This window comes from Chinchilla lanigera, unplaced genomic scaffold (assembly GCF_000276665.1).
Source record: "Chinchilla lanigera isolate Chin_1 unplaced genomic scaffold, ChiLan1.0 scaffold00005, whole genome shotgun sequence".
In the NCBI taxonomy this organism is placed as follows: Eukaryota; Metazoa; Chordata; class Mammalia; order Rodentia; family Chinchillidae; genus Chinchilla; species Chinchilla lanigera.
This window is the reverse complement of record NW_004955406.1, coordinates 37425785-37452930: the sequence shown is the minus strand read 5'-3', so window position 1 is coordinate 37452930 and position 27146 is coordinate 37425785. Positions and strand designations below refer to the sequence as shown.

Here is a 27146-nt window from a genome sequence, read left to right as displayed (position 1 = left end):
CCCAGACCTATGGATATTAGTGAGCCCTGGCTGGCCCTTGTCTTGGAGCCTGCCCCCTCCCCCCCAGAGCCAGGGCAGGCTGGATGCTATGTTCTCTGCCCTGGCCAGATGTTGCCAGAGATGGGACTGCCTGGGGAAGGGTTCTGGGCTGGGGCAGAAAGACTGTCTGTGCCCCTCCTCTCACCTCAAGCAGCCTGTGGCATTGAAGAAGACCTCAGGGTCCACTGTGTCCCTGGACATATTGCTGTTGCCATCACACCAGCCCGAGAAGGGAATGATGACCCGGTCGGCCAGAACAGGCAGGGCATCGGCCACCAGCTCTTCCTTGAGCTCATCAGTGGAAGACAGGTTCCAGAGCAGCCCTGAAGGACAGAGACAGTCAAATCAGCACCTGCAGGCTCAGAGGAACCCAGGGGCCACGGTCTCCTGCCTCCAGCCTGGGCTCTAGCAGATGGATCCTCCCTGGTGGCCTTGAACCTAATTTCTGACTCTTTCATGAACACATTCTCAATACCTCACTGGACTGAGGGGCCCTGGAGGATAGGGAGCATCTGGAGTTCTCTGCTGAGGTCAAAATGAAGCACATGGATATATTCGATTGATTAGTGGCATTGATATTTATTTATTATTGACACACTGGTGATTGAACCCAGGGCCTTGTGCACACCAGGCAAGCACCCTATCCCCTAGCTATATCAGCCCTTATTTTATTTTATTTTTGAGGTGAGGTCTTGCTAAGTTGCCCAGGTGGATCTTGAACTTGAGAGCCTCCTGCTTCAGTCTCCTAAGTACCTGGGATAATAGGTGTATACCGTCAGTTCCAACTGATCAGTGGTTTTAAATATAAATATTAGCACCTGGGACCTATGTTCTCTGTTTTCCATCTGAACATCTTTTCAGAAGTCCTTAGCAACTGTTATTCTGCACATGGTCTTGTCATCCTGGTGCAATTCGAGGTCTTGACAGTGAAATCTTTTCTCTCTGATGCTTCCTCTAAAGAGCTTTGAGTGTCCTTGGCACACAGGTGGGTGCTAAAGATTGTAAACGCTGCCCCCAACAGCTTTGCTCTCTCCTCAGGACCTGCAAGTCCCAGGGTCTGCTGCATAGAGGTCCTGCCTGGATTCCAATCTTCCTCTCCTTGCCTTTTGCCCTTAAAAAGACCAGAACCTACCTCTTGTGGGTGTGTGTAGGGGGGTGACACCAACCTCTGGTCACCATCTACTGCAAGTTGACAAGCAGTGCAAGGCAAGGGTGCTCCTGGCCTAGTATCAAAGAGCTCTGCCCCTTGGGTGGTTTTTCCAGAAATGAGTTAGGTTGCCATAGCTAAAATCATGAGCACCTACTATGGGAAAATGTAATAATCTGCCTAAGGCTAGTGGTATCCGGCTCTTAGGAGAGTAGCCCAGATTAAATGTGCACAGGTGTGACTTGGCCAGGGCCCAGAGAGACTGGCCTGCATCCCAGCTAAAGGCCATAGCCAGCAGCCTTGCACAGCCGCACTGTGGCTCTCCATGCTGGGCCCCCTACCAGTCAGTTGTTTCTGGATCTCAGTGCTCCCGGTTCTCCGCAGGAGGTTGACGGCCTCACGGATCCCATTCTGCCTTCGGGTCTCCAGCTTGTTGGCACTGCTCCGGAACACCAGGTTGCGCAGGGCCCCTGCGGCAGCCTGCTGGACGTTCTGGTTGGGGCTGCGGAGGAGGTCCACCAGCTTGCAGATGCCTCCCAACTGGTAGACCTGCAGGAAGAGTTGCCACATTGCCCGGCTGGTGGGGGGTCGGGTGGGGAGGCTGAACCAATTATTATCTGCTCAAAGCAGATAATATTTTCTCAGGCCAAAAAATTACTTTCAGTTTAGAAACATCCAAGAAAATCAAAATAGATTAATAGCATGAGGTAAAGGTAACTAACCCAGCCCAGAAGCCAAAAAGACCTGCATTTAGGTCCTAGGCCTTTTGCCTTGCAGCAGAGTGACACCTAGCAAGGCACTCCTCTTTCCTGAGCCCTAGTTTCCTCCTCTGGAGTATGGCAGTGAGGGCTCATGAACAAATGTGTACATGTGTACCTTAGAAGCCTCAGGCAGAGCTCAGACACGAGAGGGATGTTCCCATGGAAACTCTATTTCCTACCAGAAACTTCCATGCTAACTAACCCTGGTTGCTAGGAAACCCACTTATGGCACAACATCTTGGACTGGACTGCTGAACCTGTGGGTGTCCCACCTGCCCACCCCACGTGGGGAAGCATGTGCTACTATAAGATGGGGAAGAGAGGCAGAAAGGTCGGGGGGAGGGAGCTGAGAGGTGGGGGTAGGGGACAGTAGTGTTCTTTATCAGAATTTCAGTAGCTCTCACTGAAAGTTCTCGTCTGTGACCAGCGGGTGGAAATGTACCTCCCTAATGTCCACCCAATAGAGGGCTTTGCTTTGCACATTAAGATGCCAGCTCTGACCCTGGGCAATGCCAGCTGTACTCCTTATCACTGGCAGCTGGAAACAGCGAGAAGGAGGCACCTAAAAGTGCCCCCACTCATCTCCAGATGCAGGGTCAGGCTGCCGAGTCCAGGCCCTGCCCATGTCTCCTGGGAGGAAGGTGTGGGGTCAGCTACCTGTTGCTTGGCAGATTCGTCCTGGAAGCAGGTGTGCTGGATGTAATAGGCCCCGATAGCTTGGTACTTCTCATCCTGGGAGCTCAGGTACTGCACGGCCTTGGGGATAGTCAGTCCACTGCACTCGATGTCCTCACTGCAGATCCTGTGAGGAACAGGCAGTAAGGGTGTGTCACAGGGAAGCAGAGTATCCCGGTGAGCAGGTTCAGAATCCTTCTTGCACACCTGAGCTGACACAGACTCATCTGCCCTCCAGAGGATCAAAACAAGGCAGCCTGGCTCACTTGGAGAAAGCCCTTGGGAACAGCTCCCCTCAAGAAGGCACAGGTTCACACATAGGATATCCTCCTCAAGGGATATTGGCTGTAATGAGGCTTAGCCATGGGTTATGTTAAGGTCTGAGCAGGCCAGTTGTCTCTACACTGCAAAATACCACCCAGTTCCCTGAAGGGAAGCCCTGAACCTAGCCTGCAATCTCTCATGTTTGTGCTGGTATTGGGAAAATGGAAGAGAATGGCTGAGTCTATCTATTCTATCAGTCCATCCATCCATCCATCCATCCATCCATCCATCCATCCATCCATCCAACAATCCATCCATCTACCCATCCATCCATCCATCCATCCACCCACCCACCAACCCATCTCCAGGTCCCACTGGTTCTTGTTATACAAAATTTCTCACATCTACCCCTCTTCCAAGTCACCACTTTCCTCTGGATCAGGATCACTCCTTTGGAGGGTGGCGGCAAGAGACCTCTACAGCTCTTTCTTTTTCCTCTAAGCTCCCCTATCTAACATGTTACAAATTTAACCAGAGAAATCATCCTAAAACCCAGTCCTCTGTATTGTTCTCCAGCTCAGAAACTATCACCAGCTCCTGCATACTGCAGGTTCAAGTTCAAACTGCTTCAACTGAAATCCAAGGGCATACATTAGGTTGGACCATAGGAAGAGTCTGATAGCTCACATTTTTTTGAGCCACAAAACCAGAAATTTCATGCTTTGACCTAATAGTCTGGCTCCACTGTGTCATCTTGCACACTCCTCAACCCCTGCCAGGAGTCCACTGCAGTAAGACCATCAGGTCTCGGGCCTGCCCCAGGATACCGGAGCCTCATGTCTGTGAAGACTTCCAGGGAATGGGCCTCTCTCTAGGAGCCTCTCCAGCTTCCACAGCATGGAGTGACAGGCGACCTTTCCATCTGAGTGAGTACTGCTTCCCAACAGAGATAGCGAGGTTTCTGAGGGCAGGGACAGATCCTCTGTGGCACTTAGCTCTAACCCTGTGGACCCCCTTCAGCGTTTATGCAGGGATCCCTCTCCCCATTTTCCCATCAATAAATAGTCATGATTTTAGCTAGGGCGACCCAACCTTGTTTCTGGAAAAACCTTCCAAGAGGCAGAGCTCTCTGGTACTAGGTTAGGTTAGGAGCACCCTTGCCCTGTTTGAATCAGTGAAATGTCACCTCTAAATGGCTTGTCACTCATCCCCTCTGTAGCTCACCTAGGTCTTCCATTCACGGCCTCCAGGTGGAGCCAAACGCTGCCCTGGTCAGTCTATGAAGGTCAGAGTTTTTAACCCTTTCCAAATGATCCTAAATAGAACTCATGGCCTTTAAGTAGAAGGTGACTAGCTTTACAGTGAGGTTCTCTTTAATTTCAGAATAGTGTGATATCAGTAGGAAAGAGCACAGGGTGTGGAGTCAGTTTTGTGGCCTTGTGTAAGCTAGTTAACATCTCCGCCTGGTTCCCTCCTCAAGAATACTAACAGCTACCTGGAAGGAGTTGTGATACTCAAAAACTGCAAAGCTCCTAGGGCTCCGTGAAGAATAATTCATGGCTGTGTTCCTTAAGCTCATCAGGGTCTGGCATGTAGTAAATGCCCAGTAAACACTTGCCAAATAAATGCCGGATGATCAATTAGTGATACAGCTGCTGGGGATTTAGCTCAGCGGCAAAGCGCCTGCCTGGCAAGCGCAAGGTCGTGAGTTCAGTTCCCGGTACCGGAGGGGGGAAAAAAATAATTAGTGATACAGGACAGGTGGAAGGTTCATGGATCTCCGAGCCTGATGGGGAAGGCTCAGTGCCATGTATAACACCGTGGCCCCAGTTTCTCTGTGCCTGTGGCTTCACCGGCACTACATTGGGTCTCCACTCCCGCTGGACAACCAGAGTTGCACACTATTCTTTAGCCCTAGATCATATCCCTCTGTTTTCATGTCAGTCTGCCTATTTGTCCTTTGAGTTTGCCCATCTTTAACACAACCCATAACCCATTTTACTGTCTACATTCTCAGTCAAGATTGTCATGCCTAAGATTGGTGGTTCTCAGACTGGTGTAAGTCAGTCACCTGGAGGGCTTTCCTGGAACACATGCTCATGGCCCCTCCCAGTGTTTCTGAGACAGTAGGACTGATGGGCTGAAGAGCAAACATTTCTAACAGCTCCAGGTGATGGCGACATTGCTGGTGGGCCAAACATACTTGCAGAACCACTGGTGCCACTAGCCTTCTCTAGGTAACCTCTCTCTGTTCATAACCTGTGACCTTTAAAAGCTGTATATAAGGTCAGGTTCCATCACCCTTTCATGCTGAGAAGTCACTGAGGCCTGAGGTCCTCCTACCCTGGCCCTTGCTCTCAACCTGGGTCCTGGCTGGCCCTGCCCCAGCCCAGCAGCACTCACTTGGAGCTGGCCCTTGAGTGGCCAAAGGACAAGTCCTTGTTGCAGGAGATAGGTGGCACATACACCTGGTCCTGCTTGGAGACACAGGAGGGTGGGCGCACAGGGCACTTCTTGACGGCTTTCTGGCCGCTGCAGGTGCTGTAGAAGCTATAGCGGTTCTGGGTGGTCTTGTTGCCCTTGGTCAGTGTGCCCTTGCGCAGGGTGCCCTTCGGGTCACAGTAGAGGTCGGGCTCGCTGCGGCTTGCCTTGATTTTCTGCATGAAGCAGATGTCACTGCCTGCGCCGGGGGTGGCACAGCTGCCCCGCGGATAGTGCCGGCTCCAGTTCTCCATCTGGCTGTAGGAGCTGAAGCGCCTGTTGTCTGGCTCCCGCTTGAGGGTCCCATTGTAGATCTAGACAGAAGAGAGAGAGGCTTAGTCAAGCTTCCTGATGGGGGATCCTGGAACTGCCTGACCAGAGCATACAGCCCTTTACTGGTTCCCATAATAAGATTCTGAGAATTTAGGACTGTTTGGAGAGGAAGGAAGCTTAGAATCATCTGCTATATTACTTTTTCAACTGCAGGTTACAAACCATTATGGATTAAGAAGTCACTGTAGTGGATTGTGCTCATTATTATTGAAAAGAAAAGTATAAAATACTATACCTGGGAATATAAAACATCAGAGCACAATACATGCAGGGTTTTGTGCAACAGTCAATGGGTGCTGGATCGCAATATGAAAATACTTCTTACAGTGGCGATATACCAAGAAAGTGTGACAGCCATTGATCTGGCCCCCAGGGAGCAGTTCATCAGGAGGCTGCAGGCCCAGAGAGCAGAGGCTTCCACCAGTTCCTTGGTGAAGTGAGGATGAAAGCAAAACTTGAGCTTGTATCCCCAGCCCTCAACTGGGTCATTCCCAGACCCCAGACCCCAGCAGCTTTTAACACACCCAACCATCCTGGATCACTTGTATGCAGGGCTCAGAAATTGCTATTCTAGTCACAGCCCTTTCCACTGTCATTTTTTTGGCTATATTTCTCATCCTGCCTTCTTTCTTTGCCAATACAAGAAGCAAATGGTAACAGACCTCAGGGAGAAGGTTTCTCAAAGGCCACAGAGACATCATCTTCCTGCTCCCTGGGCCTCTGTTACAGGAGCTGCCAGTTTGGGATCCATCTGGCACCTAGAGATGGCCCCAGTGCTGTGAGGTGGAAGTCATGGTGGGCCCCTGGGATTTATTGTTAGGCTGGCAGTGGGGAAATGCTGGCAAAGGCCCAACCCAGCAGGAAAACATACTCTGGACAGTGAGGCATCTCCAGATCTCTGTGTGAACCCCATGTGGGGTTAGCTTCCTTGGGAGGAGCCTGAAAAGCCAGACCCTTGGTGGGAATTAGCTCTGGGACAGAATTGTCCAAGGAAGACTTTCCCAGGAGCTCACAAGCTGGTGGGTCTGGCCTGCTTGGACTTGTTCTCAGACTAGAGGATCAACATGGAGCCTGATAAAATGTCTCCACACAGGTGCTGACTTGGGACTCACCTTTGCTGGGATAAGCCAGGGCCAAGTCCAGCCCAGAACCTTCCTGCCCCACCCAGGGTGGGGTTGGGGGAGAGGTGGAGGCCTGGGCAATTCCCCCTCCACAGCACATCTAGCTACATAGAACTGAGGAGAGGCTGGCTTTCAGCTGGGTCCACTTTCAACTCTGCAGAGAGTCAGTCACAGAAAGTAGGAAACAGCCGTGGTTCAAGCTCCCAGAATGACTGTGTGTTAAGCTGCCAGTTGTAAGTCACGTCCAAAACTCATAAGCCACAGACTATTAATCTTGGCAATGACATTGCATCCCCTTCACCCACACAGCCAGCTGTGTACTCAGGCAGTTGAAATTTTCTTGCCTGAACTGGGTTAAACCAACCTACCCCAAAGGAAGCTGGTGTCTGTGGGTTGGAGAGGCACAAATGAACAATAACAAGGCAGAGGAAGAGAACCTGGGCATTTCTGAGCATTTGGACATGGAGTGGGCACCTTGTAGCTTACATGGAAAATAAGCCTGCCCCTGGCCACACTGCATTCTCCTCTGGGGATGGAAGGTGGAAGATGACACTTTGGAGGGAAAGCTGAGCCTCCCCGACAACATGCCAAGCCTTAGAAGGAAACGCATCAAGGAGCTGCCTTGTTCTCAGTAAGTGACACACCCGGACGTCATCTCAGACACCTGATGAGAAGTCCAGATGCTCACCTGGCCCAAACCCAGAGAAGATGTGATCATGCTGATTAAACCTGACACAGGCTCCGGGCTTCGCTCTCTGCCTGGGAAAAGGAGCACCAGCAGCCCTGGCAAGTCTCAGCCCCCAAGCAACAGGCTCTGGCTGCACCCACAGGAGAATGGCAAAGAGGGGAAGGCTGGGATGCTCCCGTCAGACTGCATCTGCCAGCACCCCTAGCCACACCTCAATGGCATCATCTATTCCTGAGCATCCCATCCCAGCTTCTTGAGTCACAGCGCTGGTGGCCTGCGTTGTCTGACTATGGCAATTGTGGACAGCTGTGGATGGTCTTTTCCATCACCGGATCCCTTTGTTGTCACTTTGACAAGCAGGAGAGAAACTTCTCAACTAGACCTTGTCCTCCCCTAGAGCCATGAGAGGGTTGAGTCCTCTCCAAAGCTCAGATGCGGCAGGTTGCCACTTGCCCTCCCTGTAGAGACGGCCCATGAGCCAATGGTAGCTTCAGCCTCGAAGGCTGCAATGGCAGCGGTGCCTTGGGAATCTGGGAGCATTCCTCAAGTCTCCTGGCTGGGACTCCCCATGGCAGTATGGCTGCAGCTGGCATCTGAGGCAGTGCAGGTCTTCATCATATATAATGCCCTGAACATCACAGGATGTTTCGTGTTCCTGGCCTCCAGCCCTAAAAGTTAGCAGTGGCTCTCTCTCACTGTGATTAGCAAAAATGCTCCCTCGCCTCCTTTCCAAGCACTCTTCCTGGTCCCAAGTGAGCAGCTGCAGCCAGAAGAGACTGTGTGGGCAGTGGCCACATGTGGGCAGCAGGTAAGGGAGCTTTACGGCCCATATCTGCCCCCCCACCACTTAGATACCTATCTGCTGGCCGCCTCCTCTTCTTTGAATACAAAGGACAGTGGCACACATGCAAACACACACTCCTTGTCTGGTTATCCCATGCTTCCTTGGGAAACTCCAGCCTCGGCTGGGAGGATCCATGGAACAGGACATTCCAGACTAGAAACTCAGCTTCTTGGGAGCAGAGCTGACTGTTCAACCAGAGAGCAGGCTAGGTGGGACAGCCTGGCTGAAGCCAGGTTGCGTTCAGAGAGTTTCTCCACTTGGACGACAGTGGCGATCCTGGGGGTCAACAGTCAGAACCATAGGCCAAGGGAGGCCGGGAGCACTACTCCAGCTGGGAGCCTTCCCTGTTCTCCCTTTCTGCTGATGACTTAGGTATTTTTCTTCCCTTCTTGGAGAAATGTGTTTTTTTAACCCCACGTTGAATGCTCCTCTCTCTTCCTGTTCCTCCTTAAACTGGAAGCTCTCAGAGGCCCACCCTTATTTTGCAGGCAAGAAACTGAGTCCTAGAGAGTGGCTGAACCAAGTTAACCCCTTGCAGCCCCAGACCTAGGGCTTCAAAGACGGGAACATAGTCTGCTTCTGCTGGAGAAAACCAAGCAGTCTGAGGAGGCCTCGAACAGAAAAAGCTCCAGTTTATCCGAGGTCATTGCACAGCTCTTTAGGAAGAGATGGTGTCTGTCTGTCTTTCCATCTGAGAATGTTTTCTGTCCCTTTCCTTTGCATTCCCACTGCACAGACTGTGGTCATGACTTTCCTCAGTTTACCCCTGGGTAACCCCAGCACCTCACCTCTAGCGAGTCTCTGGGACTCTTGTCCCTGCCTTGTAATGCCTTAGTCTTTACCTTTCTCAGGGGAAGCTTCCATTGGCACCTGGCCTTGCTGGACAGCTTGCAAATTCTCTGCTTCTTACAAGGTAAGCATCTATCCAGCCATCTCTTCCCCTCCCAACACAGCCCCATATGCTGTCCCATGACAGCAGCTACATCCTGTACCCCGGCTTCCGCTAAGCCTCATCTCTGCCTTGCATCTCTCTCCCATCCTACCTGCTTGCAAATCCTACCTTTATCCCAGACCTCAAACCTGTTGTCTCCATGAAGCCTGCTCTGCCATAGTCCCATCAAGTGTCCTAGTTACCTGTGGTCTTGTTTCTTTTCTAGTTGCTAATGTGGATTTTGATCATTCCTCCAAGCTCTTTGTGGTGCCTAACACAGGGCTAGACTCCCTGAAAATGCTCACAGAAAGGGGTCCTGTGACTGGTGATGAAATTTTGTGCTAGAGATAGAGACTCTGGTTGCTAAGCTTTCGGGTTCCCAAGGCCTGTGAACTACCATACATGAAGTGAGCTCCTAGAAGGCAAGAGGCTTCTGGACCGAACAAACCACCTATGCTGGGGGCACAGCCTGGGTTCTGCTCACAATGGTCCACAGTGAGTCCCAGAGTTCTGTTTGAGCTCTGACTGACAGAAGCTGCCTGGCTCCTTGGAGTTGCGTATGTTCTGGGCAGGCCAAGATGAAAAGAGTGTCTGTGTGCCCAGCTATTAGCCCATTTTGAAACGAAGCTTCTGCCAGCAAGGTGGGGCTGGCCCAACCAGCTTTCCCGCGGGGCACACCCTGCTCTGCCCTACAAGTCACACACCCAGCAGAGTGCCCAACAGGGCCATCTTCAGCAAGGAGATCTCCCCACGCCCTTCACATGAAAGTGAATGTGCACACAACTTCCCGGGGTCCTTGTGCCTCTAAGGCCTGCACAGGGCTCTCTCAAGAAAAGACAGTGACTGGGAAGCCCTTCGAGGACGGGTTCCATGTGCCGTTTTTAGCACTCACCACTGCCTGTTCAGCACTGCTGAGGGGTCCTTGTGTGCACACCTATAGCAGCCCTCTTGCATCTTGCTGGGGTTTCTTTTGGTCAGGCTGGGGGAACTAGGCAGCACCTAGATAGGGCTCAGATCCTTCCCCAGCAAGGTGCCTGTGAGGATACACACAGAGCGTGGGCACGGAGAGTTCTCCCAGAGGGGCAGGGTGCTGCTTACTCGGCAAGCTGAATCAGCGTGGGAGCCTGAGTCACCAAAGATGGGACCTCAGCACAGACAGTGTCAGCCCCTGGGTGCTCGGGGCATGGCCCTTTTGAGAAGCAGGGGTCCCACCCAGAGCCGGCCCTTTTTTCTTTTCCTGGCACACTGCTGTGGACAGAGCAGCTCCACAGCTCAGAAGCCCTGCTGTCTGGGCAAAGAGCAACCCCTGTTGGCCTTGTAGGAGGCTGTGGGTGTGCCGCACTGTGGAATCCTCAAAGGTAGGGAGGAGTTGCACTCGTGGTTCCATCACCAGCACAGCCACAGTGCCCACCCACGGGGCCCCCAGAGGAGCCACCTGACAGATGACTGTGAGCTGAAAGGCACTGAGAAGGGGCAATGACTGCAATGTGACGAAGCCTGATGTCGGGCAGGCACATGCTTTGTCACTCAGATTTTTAAAAAGTAAAAAACAAAAGTTTTGCTGCCTAAGAGTATAGATTTTCCAGAGATTTGGTTAGTAATGGTCACTATTCCTTGTAACCTTTGAAGAGTAGAAATGTGAGCACATATCCCAGCCAGTATGTACATGTTTGCCCAAAATTGAGGACAAATTTTCTAAAGTATGGAGATAATAGACACCCAAATAGAAAAGATTTTCTAAAACTCTAGGCTCCTGGCCAGAGATCTTTAGGGAGGTGCCACTCTCCCCAGGGAGGTCGTGAATCCGGGGTTAAGGAGGCATCTTGGCTTTTCTGGCTCTAAGCACCAAGTCCTTACAGGTGAGTGAGCGGTCAAACTCATGGTTCATGGTGGTCAATGGGAGGTCCCCAGCAGAGAGCTGCCACTCACTGACATCTGCTATTTGTCTAAACCACCAGCCATGCCAGCTCCAGCACCCAACTCTGTCTCCACCCCCGACCTTCTGCGTAATCACTAAACCTGGGGACAGCAGATTCTGAAATGCTTCTCTGTTGCTTCTCTCTTCCATATTGGAGAAGTAGGACTTTCTGAGCTCTGACACTTATAGGATAGGCTTGGGAACGAGGACCTGAGATTCTATATGCAGATATCTGTTTCTTTCTGGAATGTGTGTTTGTCACTTCAGATCAGCTGTCACAGGCCCAAGTGACAGAAGACCCTTGGCCTTCAGCCATTTCTCTCCCATGAGCTTAAAAAAGTCAGAGGCCTAGTCATTCTGTTCTCCAGAAGCCCCATGTTTGGTGGTCATCTCTTATGGCTTTCTAACCCAGAGGACAGCTCAACTGTCCCAGAGATGGGCCATCTAGGCAGGGGAAGGTGAAATGATGTGAAATCACTGTGGGAGTACCACCCTATACACGTGCACACACACACACTGCCATATGCATGCCGCTCTGCTCACCTGGGACACACACACACACACACACACACACACACACACTTTGCTAAGGGTGAACTCAGGTAGGGAAGGTCTTTGGAAGTTCCTTGAACACATGCTGGAATGTTCTAGCAGGGGTGGTATTTTATAGTCTACAGAGGGCTTCCCCAGATATCATCCCAGTGGAGTCTTGAAGAACTGACCCCTCTCCTACCTGGCTGATAAGGCATCAGGGCAGACAGTGCAGCCTCATTCTCCCTTTGAGTGTAGGAAGCCTGCAGAACGTGAGGCTTGTCCAAGGCCACCAGGCTAAGATATGACAGACCCTGAACCAGGGCTCAGGTCTCTGGCCTCTCTGCCAGAATGTGTTCTGTAGACACTCTGCCACCAGCTGATGATGTGAACAAAGTCTAAACGGCAAAAAGCCTGCATGCCAGTGGCCCTCTGCAAGAACTCTACCTGCATCTCTGTCCAGTGGTAGGCTGACTCCTAGAAGATCTCCTCCTCAGGGATTCCGGACCTAGGAAGCGCCCTCTCCTCCTCCTTTGGCTGACTGTGGGAGGTCCTTGAATACTTAATACTGTAGTCTCTGCTTCATGACACGGTTTTACCACCCCAAAACATGGACTGAAAGACACTCCGCCCAAGAGATGCCAGCAGGCAAGGAGAACTTGTGGTCATAACAACCAGTCTACCTAGCTAGGACCACACATGAGAGCACAGGAGAGCACACAGGAGAGCTGAACAGTGACTGCCTGGGACTCCTCTAACTGCACCTTGCCCTGGATGCACCACTGAGCACAAAATTTGGACTGAATGTGAGATTAGTAACAGATGCTGAACCCTGGGGTGTCCTGGAATTATTCAAATCTTGATGAATGTCTTTGGGCTCAGAGAGCTGCTCCAGTCCTCTGGGATAGTTGGGAGTGAGGGATGGGTCACTGGTTGGCCCTGAACACTTCCACTCTGCCTCTAGTACCATGGGGCTTCCCGAGAACTGATTAGGGCTACAGGTGAATGTGGAAGGAGCTTTGGGACACTCAGGTTGGCTCCAAGGAATAACTCAACCCACAGGGCTCAGTGTCAGTACAGGGATCTGCAGACTCTCAGTCAGAAGCATCATCTTTACCTGCTCTGTTAACAAAAAGTCTCCAGCCAGGTACGGGCTGGTGGCCTTGGTGGGCACCACTCGGGCATCTGTTCCTTTGCCTCTCAGCTCTCTTGCTTGATCTGCTTGGCCAGATAGAGGAAAATCACCCCATGTAATTAATTTATGATTCCAAATCTACCCAAATGCTGGCCATGCACCACTGGTGGCTTGAGATGACTTTAGGGGACTCAAAGACAGGGCAAGAACTACCACTGAAGTCCGCAGGAAGCTCTTCCTTGCTCTGTCTGCTTACCATGGAGCAGAAGTCTAGGCAGAAGCCAGAGTGGGGGCCGGGGATATAGCTCAGTGGCACAAGCACCTGCCTGGCAAGCGCAAGGTCCTGAGTTTGATTTCTGGTACAAAAAAAAAGCCAGAGTGATTCTTTATCACTGGCCAACCTCCCTTTCTGAGCAAATCAAACCAAAATTTTCTCTCAGCTAAACAATGTTGTTTCATCCTGTTTATTATTATTGGCTGATACGGTCATGGTTAGTTTTCCTTTACAACAAAGGTTACTATTTTTTTTTTACACTTGAGTTAATGACACGTAGTTCCTTTTTGAAATATACGCACTGGAGTCTAAAAATAATTCCTTGAAAAATAAGTATTTCTTTTTCTTTGGTACCGGCAGTCAAACTCAGGACCTTGTGGCTTGGGCCAGGCAGGCACTGTGCTGCTGAGCTATCTCCGCGGTGAAAAATAAATAAATAATAGTTGGTGTGACGATTTTGGAAAAACCGTCACAATGGAATGCCAATGCTGGAGGGAAACATGTCCACCCATAGGGGTAAAGAGAATGTGAGCTGTCAGTGGGCAGGAGCATGGGCATAGTTTGGAGATTAGGCTCCGGTCTTGGTTCCTCACCTGTCTAGCTGTGCAGCCTTAGGCAATCACCTTGCACCTCTGAGCCTCAGTTTCCCCAACCAGAACTCCCTATAAGGCTTCTGGTGTTTGGCAGTCTATGATTCAGTCCATGCTGAAATCACAGCCTCTTTCCCAGCCCAGCTCAGCTCTGGCTTCCTCCCCTTCCAGGCCACGCCCTAGCACCAGGGCGGGGGCGGGATGGGAGGAGTCCCATGCTGCTGCTCTCCGCACCTGCGTCTCTGCGCACCCCCCCCCTCCCCGCCCCGATTTGATTTTGTTTTTCAGCTGAGTTTGCTCTCCTGGAGCAGGCGGGCCTCGCAGAGACTTGCCAGGGCCCTGGGGGAGAAAGCTAAGCCTCACCCTAGCAAAGGGTGGGGATGCCTCTTCCACCCACTTGGGAAATGCTGCTGCATTTGTCTCGCTGGGCGCAGTGACAAAATGAAAATTCTCAAACCAGCGAAGAGGCACTAGAAGATCCCTCTGTGCTTTATTTCCATGGCCCTTCCTTGCGTCCCTGTTGCCTGGTTTCCAAGCCTGGCAGGAGAGAAAACCTGACCCGCTTGTCCCCCTACCACTCCTGGCTCCCTCGTCTCCCCACTCTCCATATCCCCTCAAGTCTGCTGGGCTCAGTTCTGCCAGGTGGGCCTAGGAGGGGCCTAGGAGGGGCCAAGGAAGCCACCCCCCTGCCACTGCTCTGGGCTTCATTTCCCTGCAAATAGAATTGGAGTAACAGTACCTTGTTATCTACCAACCCTACAGAGACTGAAGGATCTAGTGGGGAAATAAAAACGTGAACCCTGAGTAAATTCAACATGTGATGCTAATTCAAAGGATGATCCAATTACGGAGGACTTGAGAGCTGATTGTGAGAATGAGGGGGGACCAAGGCAGCCTCACAACACCCCTCTAGTTTATAACCTAGCACCTGAGGACCCTATCCCCAAATCTCCATGACTCTGTGCCCACCTCTTCATTTACATACCAGGAAGCTGAAGCTGCAGAGGTCTAAGTCAGCGTGTGCTGCAAAACTTAACTGTTAGTTGCATCCTTTTCACTGTTGCTAACTATAGTGTAAGGGTCTAAGGACTTGTTGGCTGAGTAGATAGTTTTTTGTGGAGACCTCCCATCCCCTTAACAAAAGGCCCTAAACAAAACTCCACCAATTTCTTCTGGAGAAAAAGAAAGAAGTTTATAATTATCTTTGATTCTTCAAATCTCTCTAAAGTTTCAAAGGCTATACTTGGAATATGTGTGATTGGGGGTGAGTGGAAAGAAAGCAATAGCCAACTTTTCTGGAAGCTTCCTTCTTGGGAGAACACACTATTCCACTCTTTGTGACCAGAGAATTATCTGCCTCCTGATATCTGATTAGGATGGAAGAAATCAAGTACAGATATATGATTCTACGTATTAGTTTGCCCAGCCCGGCCTTACATAAGTTCAGAGCTCAAACAAAGTGGATTGATACTGTGAAGACTGGCTGATTTAGTCAAGCTAAGCCTGGCTTCTGTCATCTCAGGGAGAGTGGCTTTATTTCCCCATAGAACTTCCAAGAAGGGCCTGCTGCTGACTGTGTCCTGGGCTGGCTATGCTTGGCACTTCACACAAGCTTTGCAGCTGCCACACTGAGTCCCTTGGCAGTGATTTCTCTCCTGAACATTCTGACCTAATTGCCCTGGCCTTCCTTTCTCTCCCCAATGCATAGCCTCCCACTCTAGCCAGTGACCATGACGTTTTGCTGCTCCTCACTGGGGCAGGAGGATGGGGCAAGCCAGCATGTACACTCAGCTTGGAGGGCATCCGGAGCTCCAGGCCCCTCAAGATTGCTGCTGAAGACCAGGGAGGCAAGACCTCCGCAGTCAGCAACTGTCAAGCAGCTGTCTCCTGGGGTGATGCCTAGTCCTTGTGAAGGGTCATCAAGAGGTTCTCAGGCCATAGCCCTGGGCTCAAGAGCCATCTTCTGCCCCCCATATCTGCCTTAATTCCTCCAGGAGCCTGTTCCCACTTCCTCCACCTGGTGGGGTTCATCCTAGGGGACAGGATTTCCATCTGTGCATTGGAACCACGTCTTCCTGTCTTTGTAGGCCCACAGGGCTAACATGGGGACAACCTCCAACTTCTCTCTTTGGAGGAAGGACACCAATATGGATGTCAGAGAGGCAAGCAGATGATCTTGCAGATGATACATCCAAGATCCAGCAGGGATAAGGTCCTAGCCAGAGTTCCCTGGGCAACAGTGCAGAACCAGACCCTCTTCCTTCTCTCCACATCCTCTGCGGACCCTAAAGAGACTGCCCTGGCTTCCCCAGTCCTCAGCCAGGAGGAAGGGCCTCAAGCCACTTGAGAAACTGAAGTTATGGAGGTAAAGAGGCACAAAAAGGCAGCTCCTTCTGTGCAGCCCAGCCTTACGGGTGCCAGAAGCCACTCCGGGGTCTGTGGCTTATAAAGAAGGGTCCATGCCCAAGGGACCTATTGACACAGAAGCTTGCTATAGACCTCTGCCTCACAGTGTAAATGCAGGGAGTGTCCCCATAGCAGTGACTTGTCTGCAAAAATGGGCCACATGCTTACTGCTGTCTCCCCCAGGGAAGGGCGCTCCTGGAGCCGCCTGCCCGCTCTCACTCCCTTGCCTCCCTCCATTCTCTCGCAGAGGCACATGCTGTCCCTTGGCAAGTAGGATCATTGCCTTTTCTTGTTGGGTGAGAGCCTGGGGCTCTTGTGGGACCCTCCTATCTCCCAGGACTGGGTGGGAGTGAGTCATGAGCTGGCAGCAGGGACACTGAGTTGGCAAATATATCAAGCACCACAGGGGCAGGAGCCGTGCCTGCTTGGGAGCAGGAGCCCATGGTTCACTCTCTCTCTTTCCCTCACCTGGACTTTTCAAGAAAAGACAGAGCACAGCAGGGAGTGCACTTGGAACATGCCACTCAGAGCCGAGAAGCCAGGAGGAGGGGGTCTGAGTTTTAAGTCAGGGTAGTTACTCAGCAGAGGTACTTGCTGTGACTCAGTTTCCCCTCTGTAAAGCTAACATAAATGAAATCCTACCATCTCTCTCTCCTATTACAAGGGCTAATTAGCTGCTGTTTTCCTGGTGCCAGGAGATGCTAGGATGAAAGCAAAGAGGAAGTGCTGGAGCCTTTATCCATCTGGAGGCCTGAAGCAGAGATCAGCCAAGGAGCTGACGTTGTCTCTAACCCTGAGCAGACCACAAAGATTTGGCTTCAGAGTCCTGCAGCTACTTAGAGTCAGTGGTCAAGCCATACGGAATCCTAAATGAGTCTGGCTAGGGAGATCTAGTCCAAATACTTTACCATTAAGAAAACCACGCTTTAGAGAGGTGACACACATTGCAAGCTCCTTAGCTTGTTGTAGCCCAGTTGAGACTGGAATACAGGCTTCCCACTGCTAATCTATCCATAACCCTCTTACTGCCTTTGAAATAGAAATTTTCACCCATTTTAGAGATGGGCAAGTTGAGGCTCAACCAGATTAAGAACTTGACTAGAATCATGCAGGTAGTTAAGGGGCAGAACTGGGATTTGAACCTAAATTTCATGGTCAAAGTCCAGAGCCCATTCTTCTGCACCAAGCTGCCTCTGGGTACAGCCTCCATTAACTGTGGATTGGCAAGGACAGTCTGTTCCTTGGGTGATGGTCTTGTTGTGTCTCTCCCTGGCATTCCCTCTGCGGTATGTGGCCCCTGGCTCTGCTCTGTGGATACTCAGTTAACACAGCTAAGTGACTGCAGGTGAACTCCCACCCTGAGAGCACTGGGCTTAGATTTCCCGTAGTTCACTGGAAACTAATGCAACCATAGTCCTTCATCTGTAACAAGATGCACTCAAATTGCCCCCAGTTTAGGGTGGGCAGGATCAGTTCTCCTCAGGCTAAGGGTCTCTAGCACGCTGCCCAAAAGACTGTCATAATGGGATCACCAAATACTGATATATCATTTTGGCAAGAGGCAGAAAGAAGTTTCCAGGACAAAGGCAGAATTCTCCCTCATGTTCCTGGGGATTCTCACGCTAGGGGTGCCAGGCTGGATTTAACTGAGCATAGCAGAGTGATTCAATATGGTAGTCACCATGGTATGGCCTGTTCCGGACTTCCTGCCTGATGATATCTGCACAGCTTCTTTCCTCTACAGATCAGAACCTGGGAAGGATGGTCTGCTTCAGTCCACCATCAAAGAACATTTTATTTGCTGTAACTCCCAGAAGAATTGACAGCTCAAGATGTGCTTCTTAATTTGAAAATAGAAAACCCTTTAGTGCTGGAGTGGATAGAAAAGGGGATTGCTAAACTTAATACAGATGAGCTGGGCATGGTGGCACATGCCTGTAATCCCAGCACTTGGGAGGCTGAGGCAGGAGGATCATGGCGAGTTCGAGGCCAGCCTGGGCTACAAAGTGAGCTCAGCGTCAGCCTGAACTGCATAGTGAGACCCTGTCTCAAAAAGAAAAAAAAAAAAAAAAAAAAAAAAAAAAACCACCAGCCAAACTTAATACAGACGTATTCTTTGGAAATCAAAGTTATTCACTTGCATCAGCCTTATCTGGGACATGCCAGTGTGATAAAACCTATTTTCATCTCTGGAATAGAAGTGCCAGGCCTTACAAGGGTTCCAGCTGCCTATTCCCTCATCTTGGTCTTAGCTGACCCAGAGGACCGTGTACAAGTGACTTACTAGAGGACAACTAAGAGGGGCCAGAAGCCCTTTATTTTTTTACCAGAAATGGCTGCAGGCTTTAATAATTCTGCTTGAATTCCCCAGCCCAGGAGGGGAGCGCTTCAAGGAATGAAGCACTTATTTATATATTTATTTATTTTTTCCGGTACCAGGAATCGAACTCACGACCTCACGCTTGCCAGGCAGGCGCTGTGCTGCTGAGCTAAATCCCCAGCCCAAAGCACTTATTTTTATTATGCAAATGACCAGGCATTTTATTTTCCAGACTTAGGCAAGTGCCAGAATTAGGATATTAGTTGTATTTGAATTTCAGATAAACAATGAAGAATTTTGCAGTAAAACTATGTCCTGAACATTGTACTTTGTTGTAATTTATCTGGTAACCCAGCCCTAACCCCATTAATGCTTTTAGATAAGTGAACCCAACTTGAATCCAGGAAAGAAAAACTAGGGCCACTTCCCTCCTTCTCCTGTGGGAACCCCACAGAGTAGGCCTAGTTAGACAGCAGGGGAGGAGAAGAATGAAGGGTTTGAGTTCATGGGTCTCTTGCAAATCCCTGGAACACAGTTGTAGTGTTAAAATATGGAGATTGTGGGAACCCATAAAATAGCCATCACTCAAAAGTATAAACATCTGGGGTAATGAAAATACAGCTCTACTGGGTTAGGAGTTAGGAGGTCAGGGATCTAGGTTGCTACAGCATTAAACAGCTGTGTGGCCTCTGATGAGTAATTTATCCTCTCTGGGCCTGAGTTTCCGGCAAAATGTAACCAGCACTGAGACGCTGACATTCCTAAGTATGGCTCTGAGGACTGGGACAGTGGAGCTGAGTCTGTCCATCTGAAAGGTCAGGCGGTGGGGATGGAGGCCCCACCATTCACCTCGCCTTGCTGGCTCCCTGCTCTGCCCGAAGTCTTCGGGACTCTGGGACGTGGATGCTGTTCTCCAGCGGATCTTGTCTTTGAAGGAGAGGAGGGGGTCATGTGACCAGAAAACAGCAGTTTTCTTCAATTCAGCTTGCTTCAGTGACTTTCTTTGAACCAGTCTTTTCTATTCCTTAAGCCCGTGGCTGCTTTTTATGTGTCAGTTTAACCTTGTTTTAAGATTTATTTTATTTTTTTAAGGTTCATTTTATGACAAGACTTTCTATATTGAGTTTTCTAAATTTGTGATGCAAATTATCATGAAATATAAATAGTGTGTTTTCTTAATCAGAAGGTTATTACTGACAAGAAATATAAGGCAAAACTATATTTTTAAAACATTGTTAGTACTTGCTTTTCGTTTTCTTTTCAGTTTTTTTTTTGAAACAGAGTCTCCTTCTGCAGTTCAGGCTGGACTTTAACTCATTATATAGCCAAGATGACCTTGAACTCATGGCAAACCTCCTGCCTCAGCCTCTGGAGTGCTGGGGTTATAGGTGTTCATCACCATGCCCGGCAGAACTTGCCTTTGGAATTGCCTATAATATTCTAAATATATAAGGTCCTTATATATTTAAATAAGATATATACTCACTGACAACAATGCTTTATTACTTGAAAATGGCTTGGTATTTAGAATTGTAGCCAAATCTGAGGACTGAGATGCTCAAAGTGGGTGGTATTGTTTCTGATCAAACACAGGTCCTGACAATAATGAAGTAATACTGGTTCTTATATGGCTCCTAAAATACAACTGAAGGTAGCTCTAGAAACATTTTGAGCAGGGAGAGTATTGGTGTACTATTTCAGGACAGAAACTACTACAAACTTGCAATCTACCTGTCTGTTTACCTCCACTTCTCCCAACTTGACTGGAAGTTTGCTGAGGACAAAGGCAGAGTCTTTCCATCTATGTCTGCACTGCCCTTCTCTCACTTCCATGCCCCAGCAACTGCTCAGTACCAGTTGGCTGACCGAGTGAATACAAAGTATCTGCAGGAAATGGTCCTGCATTAACTCTCAGAAGCTCCTGAAAACATGCTGACCATGCTTGTACAGACAAACCACACCCTCCTCCCCATGCTCTCTGACTTTGGCCGCCATATTGGTTTCCCCAGAGGGTGGGAACTAAAACATTCCAAGCCAATTGTACCATCCATGGGAAAATCCCACAGGCATGGGATTATCTCACACCACAGATCTCTATTACCATTTCTCCCGCTCTTTTTCCTCCCTAAATCTAGACCCCATTTGGCTTTGCCCAGTGCTTGGCTGATTATATGTCTGGCTCCAATATCAATTATTCCACTTCCTCCCTCTTCAGCCCCCTCTCTCTGCCAAATCCTTGTGTGTGCTCAGCTCTTCCCTGTTCCCATAGCCTGTCCTGAACTGAGAGGAGACAGGACATGCCTCAGCAGCTACCCTGTCATGAGTCACGTCTGCAGTCCTGCCAGCAAAGGAGTGAGGAGTGTTGGGCCTTAGGGTGGGGGAAGGAGAGGGATTTTCACTGGTTAGAAAATGGGCATAGGGAGGGGTAGGAGTGCTTGGGAGCATTAATGGCTAGTGAAATAGCTGAGGATTTAGTAGTTAATTAACCCATTCACACTGCTCAATATAGGCCATAGAAGGTTGTTTTCTAGAAATACTTCCTCCCATTTCCATGGTACATTGTCAGTGTGATAACGCTCGCAGTTAATGTAATGTGATATCAACCCATGAGTGAAGCAGACACACAGGTACCATCACTGCCATTTTATGCATGGGAAAATTGATCTTCAAAATGAGTCCAAATTTTATCTAAAGTCACAAACCCGGGTAGAATCTGAAGCTCCTAAGCTTTGATCTGGTAATATCGAGTATGTATAGAGACATAAGATCTGTATTGTCAGCATGATTCTTCACTTGGGACTGCTGGTCCAGTAACTTGCCTTCCTTGGGTTTAACCTAATCCCATTATCCTGCATTTGTAAGACATTTTCTCAGAGTCTGTCTGGCCATCATCCTTTGTGTGAAAGCCCTTTCACATCCCTCCCTGATCTGCTAGCTTATTGAGCTCAACCAGCTGGATTTATGTTGCAAAGAGGGAGTCAGCTAACAACAGGAATCAGGAAAATCAAGACAAGGAAAGTAAATTTGCAGCAAACTTAATTCATTCTTCCCTTTAGTTCCTAACCTGTAACATGCAAGAAAGACAAAGCCTCCAAAATTAGCTCTAACAAGATCCCAGGAAAGAAGGACAGAATCAAGCCAATCACAAAAGAGCTCCAAACTCATAAACCATCCACTTTCTCCCCTGCCCAGAATCCCAGATCTTCAACAATCCGGGATGAAAATTGTGAGCAATGTGGCTCAAAGCAAGCACTAGTGATCCTGGAGCCCCAAGAGGACCGAACCCCAGTGTCCCCTGGGGAAAACAGACTTTCTCCCTATCTGCATACTCAAGGCCTCACAAAAAAATTTCCAAGAACAACGCAGGCCAATGTTGAAATCAACAAAAGTAAATGTAAGTCCTAGACCTTGGGGACTACAAGAAACTTTTTGTACCATGTAGCTCAATATTCCCAATTTCAGAGTAGAAGAAAAGTATACTAGTTTGTATTACTGTATTAAAAGCATCTGTCACAACCTTAGCCCAGAGCTAAGCTCAGGAAATATTTGCTCAGTAAATGGACAGACGGGTAGAGTGAGTTGAGATCACAAGGAAGACAGAGACAAAACCGGGATTAGAGGGTCTAGAATAATCTCCACTTATATTAATTATTTAAAATCTTAAGAACTGTTGTAATCTGTCTTTTTCTGCACATTATTTCATTTGTTCTGATAATAACCAGTAGAGTTTATTATAACCACTTTATATCTGTGAGGAACCCAAGGCCCAGAGGTTAAAATAATTTTCCCAAAGTCACAGAGCCCACCAGTGGCAGAGTGAAATCGAGCCTAAGTTTATCTGATTTACAAACTCAAGCAACACTCTACTCCAGCACTAAGTCCCTTCTGCGGAGTCACTGCCGTGGACATGCTGTCCTGGCTGTGGAGGACCTTCTGGAGCCCCTCCATGGCCATCAGTACTGAGGAAGGAACACCCTTTAGGATTTTCCTAGAAACATAAAAAATGGTCCACAAATGGACATCAAAAATTTAAACTTTTCTCAAATCTGTGATTGAGTCAGACATACTGGGAAATGGACTTTTAAAAATGCCCTCTCTTTATGCTTTTTCTAAAATGTTTTCACTTGAGACATTCATAACCAATCAGCCTTAAATTGAGGCGGCACACACAGCCCTCTATGAAAATATGGCCAGGCAAAGAGACTGGGTCAGAGCTGATGACCTAACGCACTGACCTCTGCCTGCATTACTGTTTTTTAGCAACCAGTGCAGGCTTTTCTCCACCATGCACCCCAGACCAGCCCCACAAACATTCCAGAACTCTGTGGATGGAAGCAGTTCCTTACCGGATATCCCCATGAGCCATTCCCTGCCTGGAACTTGGAGTAGTAGCTGCTCCGGCTGGTGGTCCCATAGTTGTTGTAATTGTCTGTTAAGCCATCATACATGGAACCTGGGGGAAAAAGAAAGAGTTAAGATAGGATGGCCATGATTTTCACCCATACATACCCCATCCCAGGGCATCACCCCACACCCAGGTTCATCATGCCGATGGAGAAGACAGGTCTGAGCTTCTGAGGGAGGAGAGTGGAGAAGAAGTCATCTGCTGGCCATCTCCACCTCTCTACATCCTCGACAGCCAGGGCCAAGGGAAAGGACACCACAGACTACTACAGAAACAACTTTGAGAGTCTGCTGACTCCATCTTGGGAGCCTAGTGGCTGCCCAGCTCCTTGGGAAGGTTGACACCTACAAGTCAAGAGTTGTCCTGGAGGATCCTGGAGCATTGCCATCCCAAGCCAGGGATGCACGACTCCATGTTCCACAAAGATCAGCTTCCCACTTGGGGAGGGCAGGCAGTAGCTTGACATTCCAGGTCCAGAGCTCCAAGATCAGAGCACAGAGCAGTGCAGGCCGATTCCAGTCGGATTCTAGTTGGACTCTGGATTCAAACTGAAACCCAACCCTCTGCGTGACCAGGTGATCTTCCAGCCCTTTCTTCATTTCTGAAGTCCTCCAGCTGGGAAAGGGGGAGCAGTGATCAACCTCAAAGGACCCATGAAGATTAATTAATGCTTTCACAGTGCTTGGACATCCACAAATGACAGGCTCCACAGGAAGAGGACAGAATGTCATTAGGGTTATTAGCAGCAAGGTGGCTTTGAATCACAGAAATCAGAGCTGGAATTTGGGTTCCTGATGGGGCTAGCCTCAATTCTACTTTTCACCAAATGGTGCGCGCTGTTTCCAAGGGACAGCCCTAAATATACAAGACACACTAATGATGGTGCACATCATTCCATTTGCTGAATCTGCCTTCCCTCCTTGGCTGCAACTGTAAAATCCCAACCATCTTCTAAAGCGAAGGTCAAGACCCCCTTTCCTCTAGGAAGTGCAAGGCAATCACTCCCGGCCTCCGAACACACACTCTCCTGTGTCTGTACTCCAGGTCTCTCCCTGCCTGTTCCTATTCCTTCAGCCACACTGGTAGCTCCATGAGGGGCAAGCCATGGCTCTGTGGCCTAGACGCCAGTGCAAGGTTTGCATCACATTTTTATTAAATGTGGCCTCTGAGAATAAAGCTGAGTGGTATTGCTGAGAACCTCTTAGGAGGGGTGTGCTTCTTTTCTCTGCAGTGCTGGCCAGAGTGTCCTATCAGAAACTTTGTCCAGCCTGGCATGGTGGCACATGTCTGTAAAGTCAGCTATTTCAGAGGCTGAGACAGGAGGGTTTCAAGTTGCATCGTGGGCAATTTAGTGAGATTCTGTCTCAAAATCAAATTAAAAAGGGCTGGGTATGTAGCTCAGTAGTAGGGTACTTGCCTATCACATACAGGTGCTGGGTTCTAGCCTAGTACATAAAGAAGGAGGAGCAGGAAAAGGGAAAAGGAGAGGAAAGCAGTAGGAGGGGAATGGAGAGAAGAAATGGGGAGGGGAAAAGAGAAAAATAAAGAAACAAGAAAAAAGCAAAGGGAGAAAAGGAGAAGAAAAGGGGAGGGGAAGGGAGGGGAAGAGAAGAGAAGGGGAAGGAAGGGCTCTGCCTGGGAGAGGAAGCTGGGTGCTGAGCTCCCTGGCTCTGTGAGCACCACCCCTTCTGTCACACTCACGCAGACTCAAACCCTCTCCGAGGGACTGCATTGTCTAAGGGGGCAGTAATGGGAATAGCAGAGCAGCAACCCTGGAATGAGGCCGGTGTCTCTGCCTGGGGCCACCTCCTTCAGCCAGCAACAGATGACCATCACAGCCCCTCTCAAGGAGGATCCAGTGGACATGAGTGCATTGAGCTGCAGCAGGCACAACATGCCCTGGGGTGGGGAGGGGCCAGAGGAGTTGACATTGGTCCTGATCTGGCAAGTCATGTGCTTGTTTTGGGCCTCAACTTCTTCTGTAAGAAGAAGGTGTTGGCTCCTGTGCACCCCAAAGGCCCCACACAGCTCCAGTGTTCCGTGGCTATGTGATGACAGTGACACATGCCTAATGGCATTCAGAGCAGCGCGACCTCTCTTCTAAGACAGGGCTCGGCTTACCAGGAAGAAGGGCAGACAGCTAAGGCAAATCACCACCTGCTGTGCGGCCCGCCTCAGGGCCGCCTAGGGGCTTCCCATCCCTGCCAGCCACAGCCCCTCACCCTCCCCAGCCCAACCTGTCCGAAGGGCCTGCCCCTGTGAGCGATGCTGGGGAGGGCTCCATTATGCCACTGAATTCTGACTTACTCTAAGTGCGCTGTGAGTGCTCCTCACCCTCTCTCCTCAGTGGCTTTTCAGAAAGACTGGAGGACTCTTGTGGGCTCAGAAACCCAGAACGTGGGCTTATCAGGGAAGGGGCTACAGTACAGCCAGGCACACACACTAAGGACACTACAGTGGGCATCCCAGTCTTGCGTGCCTCCCAGCCAGCCAGCCCACTTCTGTCATCCCTTCTGAGGCTTGGCAGGCCACAGTCTGCTTGGCTTTCACCATGTGAATTGGTATTTCCCACTAAAGGGCACATGTGGGTCAGCCTGCTGCTTCCAGATGGAATATCTGGTAGTGACAGACAAAGAGTGCTATAGAGCCCCAGGGAGGCCTCCCACTCAGAAAGGCATCCCCTAGAAGCTTCCTGTGGGGCCTGAACCCCTCATAAGAGGGAATCCATGGACATGACCTGACTCGTGACTCTCTGTCTAGGTCATCAGGTAAAACATCTCTCCCTTCAACGACCTGCACCTGCCCTGCTGCCTTCGCCACACTTCTCTGTGTGGAGGTGGTAGGGGACTGTGCCCTGGAGGCAGGCGTGGGACACACAGACACTCGGACATATGCAGGCAAGGAGTGGGATGTCCTGTAATGGCTAGGTCCTCGCAGTGACTCTCGTGAGGACAGACATGGGCCGCACAACTCTCACAGGGTTGGGCCCTTCCAGACAGTTCTTGGAAGCATCCTCCAAGCCCTGTCTATGATCAAGGGGCTGCTTGGCTCCCTGTGAATCTGAGGCTGCCATCACACCAGCTAGAACCGCTTCTCCAGCGCAAAGTAGCCACAACTGCAGGAAGGGAATAAAGAGAGAGGAAAAGTCCAGAGATATCACACACCTGAAGCCACACCTAGCAGTGTGCCAGATACCAGAAGGTGAAGGTGGCAGGAAAGTTCTGTGTATAAGAGAGCTGCTCTCACCCAGAGAAAATTTCCCACTCTCCTGACCCAAGGGTGTCTGGGGTAAGCACCATCCTCTAAAAGTCAAGCTCCACAGCGAGAAGATGGGGCTTCTCCACCTGGTTCTCCCACTCTCCAGAATTCACTTCTAGGAAGCCTTGCCTGATTAAGGATCCCTTCATACCCGTCTCACAATAATACAGTTCCCACCACCATGAACTTAGGGCATTTTCCAAGGCAGGGATCATATCTCTTTTTTGGGGGGGACTGCTCTAGTTTTGGCTGGCCTTTTATCCAAGCAGCTCTTTCTTCTCCCCTTCCCATCCCTAGAGGTTCAAGGCCCCCACTTCATGCCCAGTGGGGTCAAGGTCCTTGAATTCTACTCAAATAGGCATTCCTCTACCCAAAGAGGTCCCTGTTGGGTGGCATAAATCCAGAAAAGAAGAGCTGTGTGTTGCCCCAGAGAGCCAAAGCCACCTCCTTGAGAAGGGTGCTTGGTTCCAGGGGAGGTAAAGGGAGACAATCCAAGCACCCAGGTCATCCCAAGAAGCACCCCTGCCTTCCCAGCCAAGTGTCTGCCTTCCCACCATTGTCTCCAGAAGGTTGCATTCATCATAAGGCAAAAGATGGTGGCTTCACAGTGAAGCTGGCCACCAGCCCCACTTGTGTGTCATCCTTAGGAGGCATCTGGCCACCCTCAGAACCCCAAGTTCAAAGCACAAATGCCTCAGTATCTATTACTTTCCTTAGTGTACAAGCAACACTGACTTTTTGGTGCACACAGCCTATCTCATCTTATGTCAAGGTGAACTTCCAGTGTGTAAAAACCATATCAGAAAATCTACTACTTGGTGGTCATTGTCCTTCTGCTCAGCTTCCCTTTGTTGCCTTCGACAATGATGGTATGATTCTCATTTGTGTCATAGTGCAGCCCAAGCGTTCTCATCCACAAAACCTTTGAAAACGGAGGCAGCTCCTTCGTTAAGACACAGGGCATTCTCTCCTGTGAGGGCAGGCAAGCCACTGTAGCGATGACTCATCCTCTTCCACCTCCAAGC

The 27146-nt window shown here is 49.9% G+C and overlaps 1 protein-coding gene across 1 annotated transcript in view; it reads right to left on the bottom strand.

Annotated features, from left to right (window-relative positions):
* Positions 1-27146, bottom strand: part of Pkp1 (plakophilin 1) — a 45570-nt gene that overhangs the window by 12658 nt on the left and 5766 nt on the right. The window contains exons 2-6 of the mRNA XM_005375169.2: positions 22805-22911; positions 5290-5681; positions 2605-2749; positions 1528-1735; positions 185-362 (exon numbers count right to left, since the gene is read on the bottom strand). Coding sequence (XP_005375226.1) covers positions 185-362; positions 1528-1735; positions 2605-2749; positions 5290-5681; positions 22805-22911 — 1030 coding nt within the window. The remainder of the gene's footprint in view (positions 1-184; positions 363-1527; positions 1736-2604; positions 2750-5289; positions 5682-22804; positions 22912-27146) is intronic.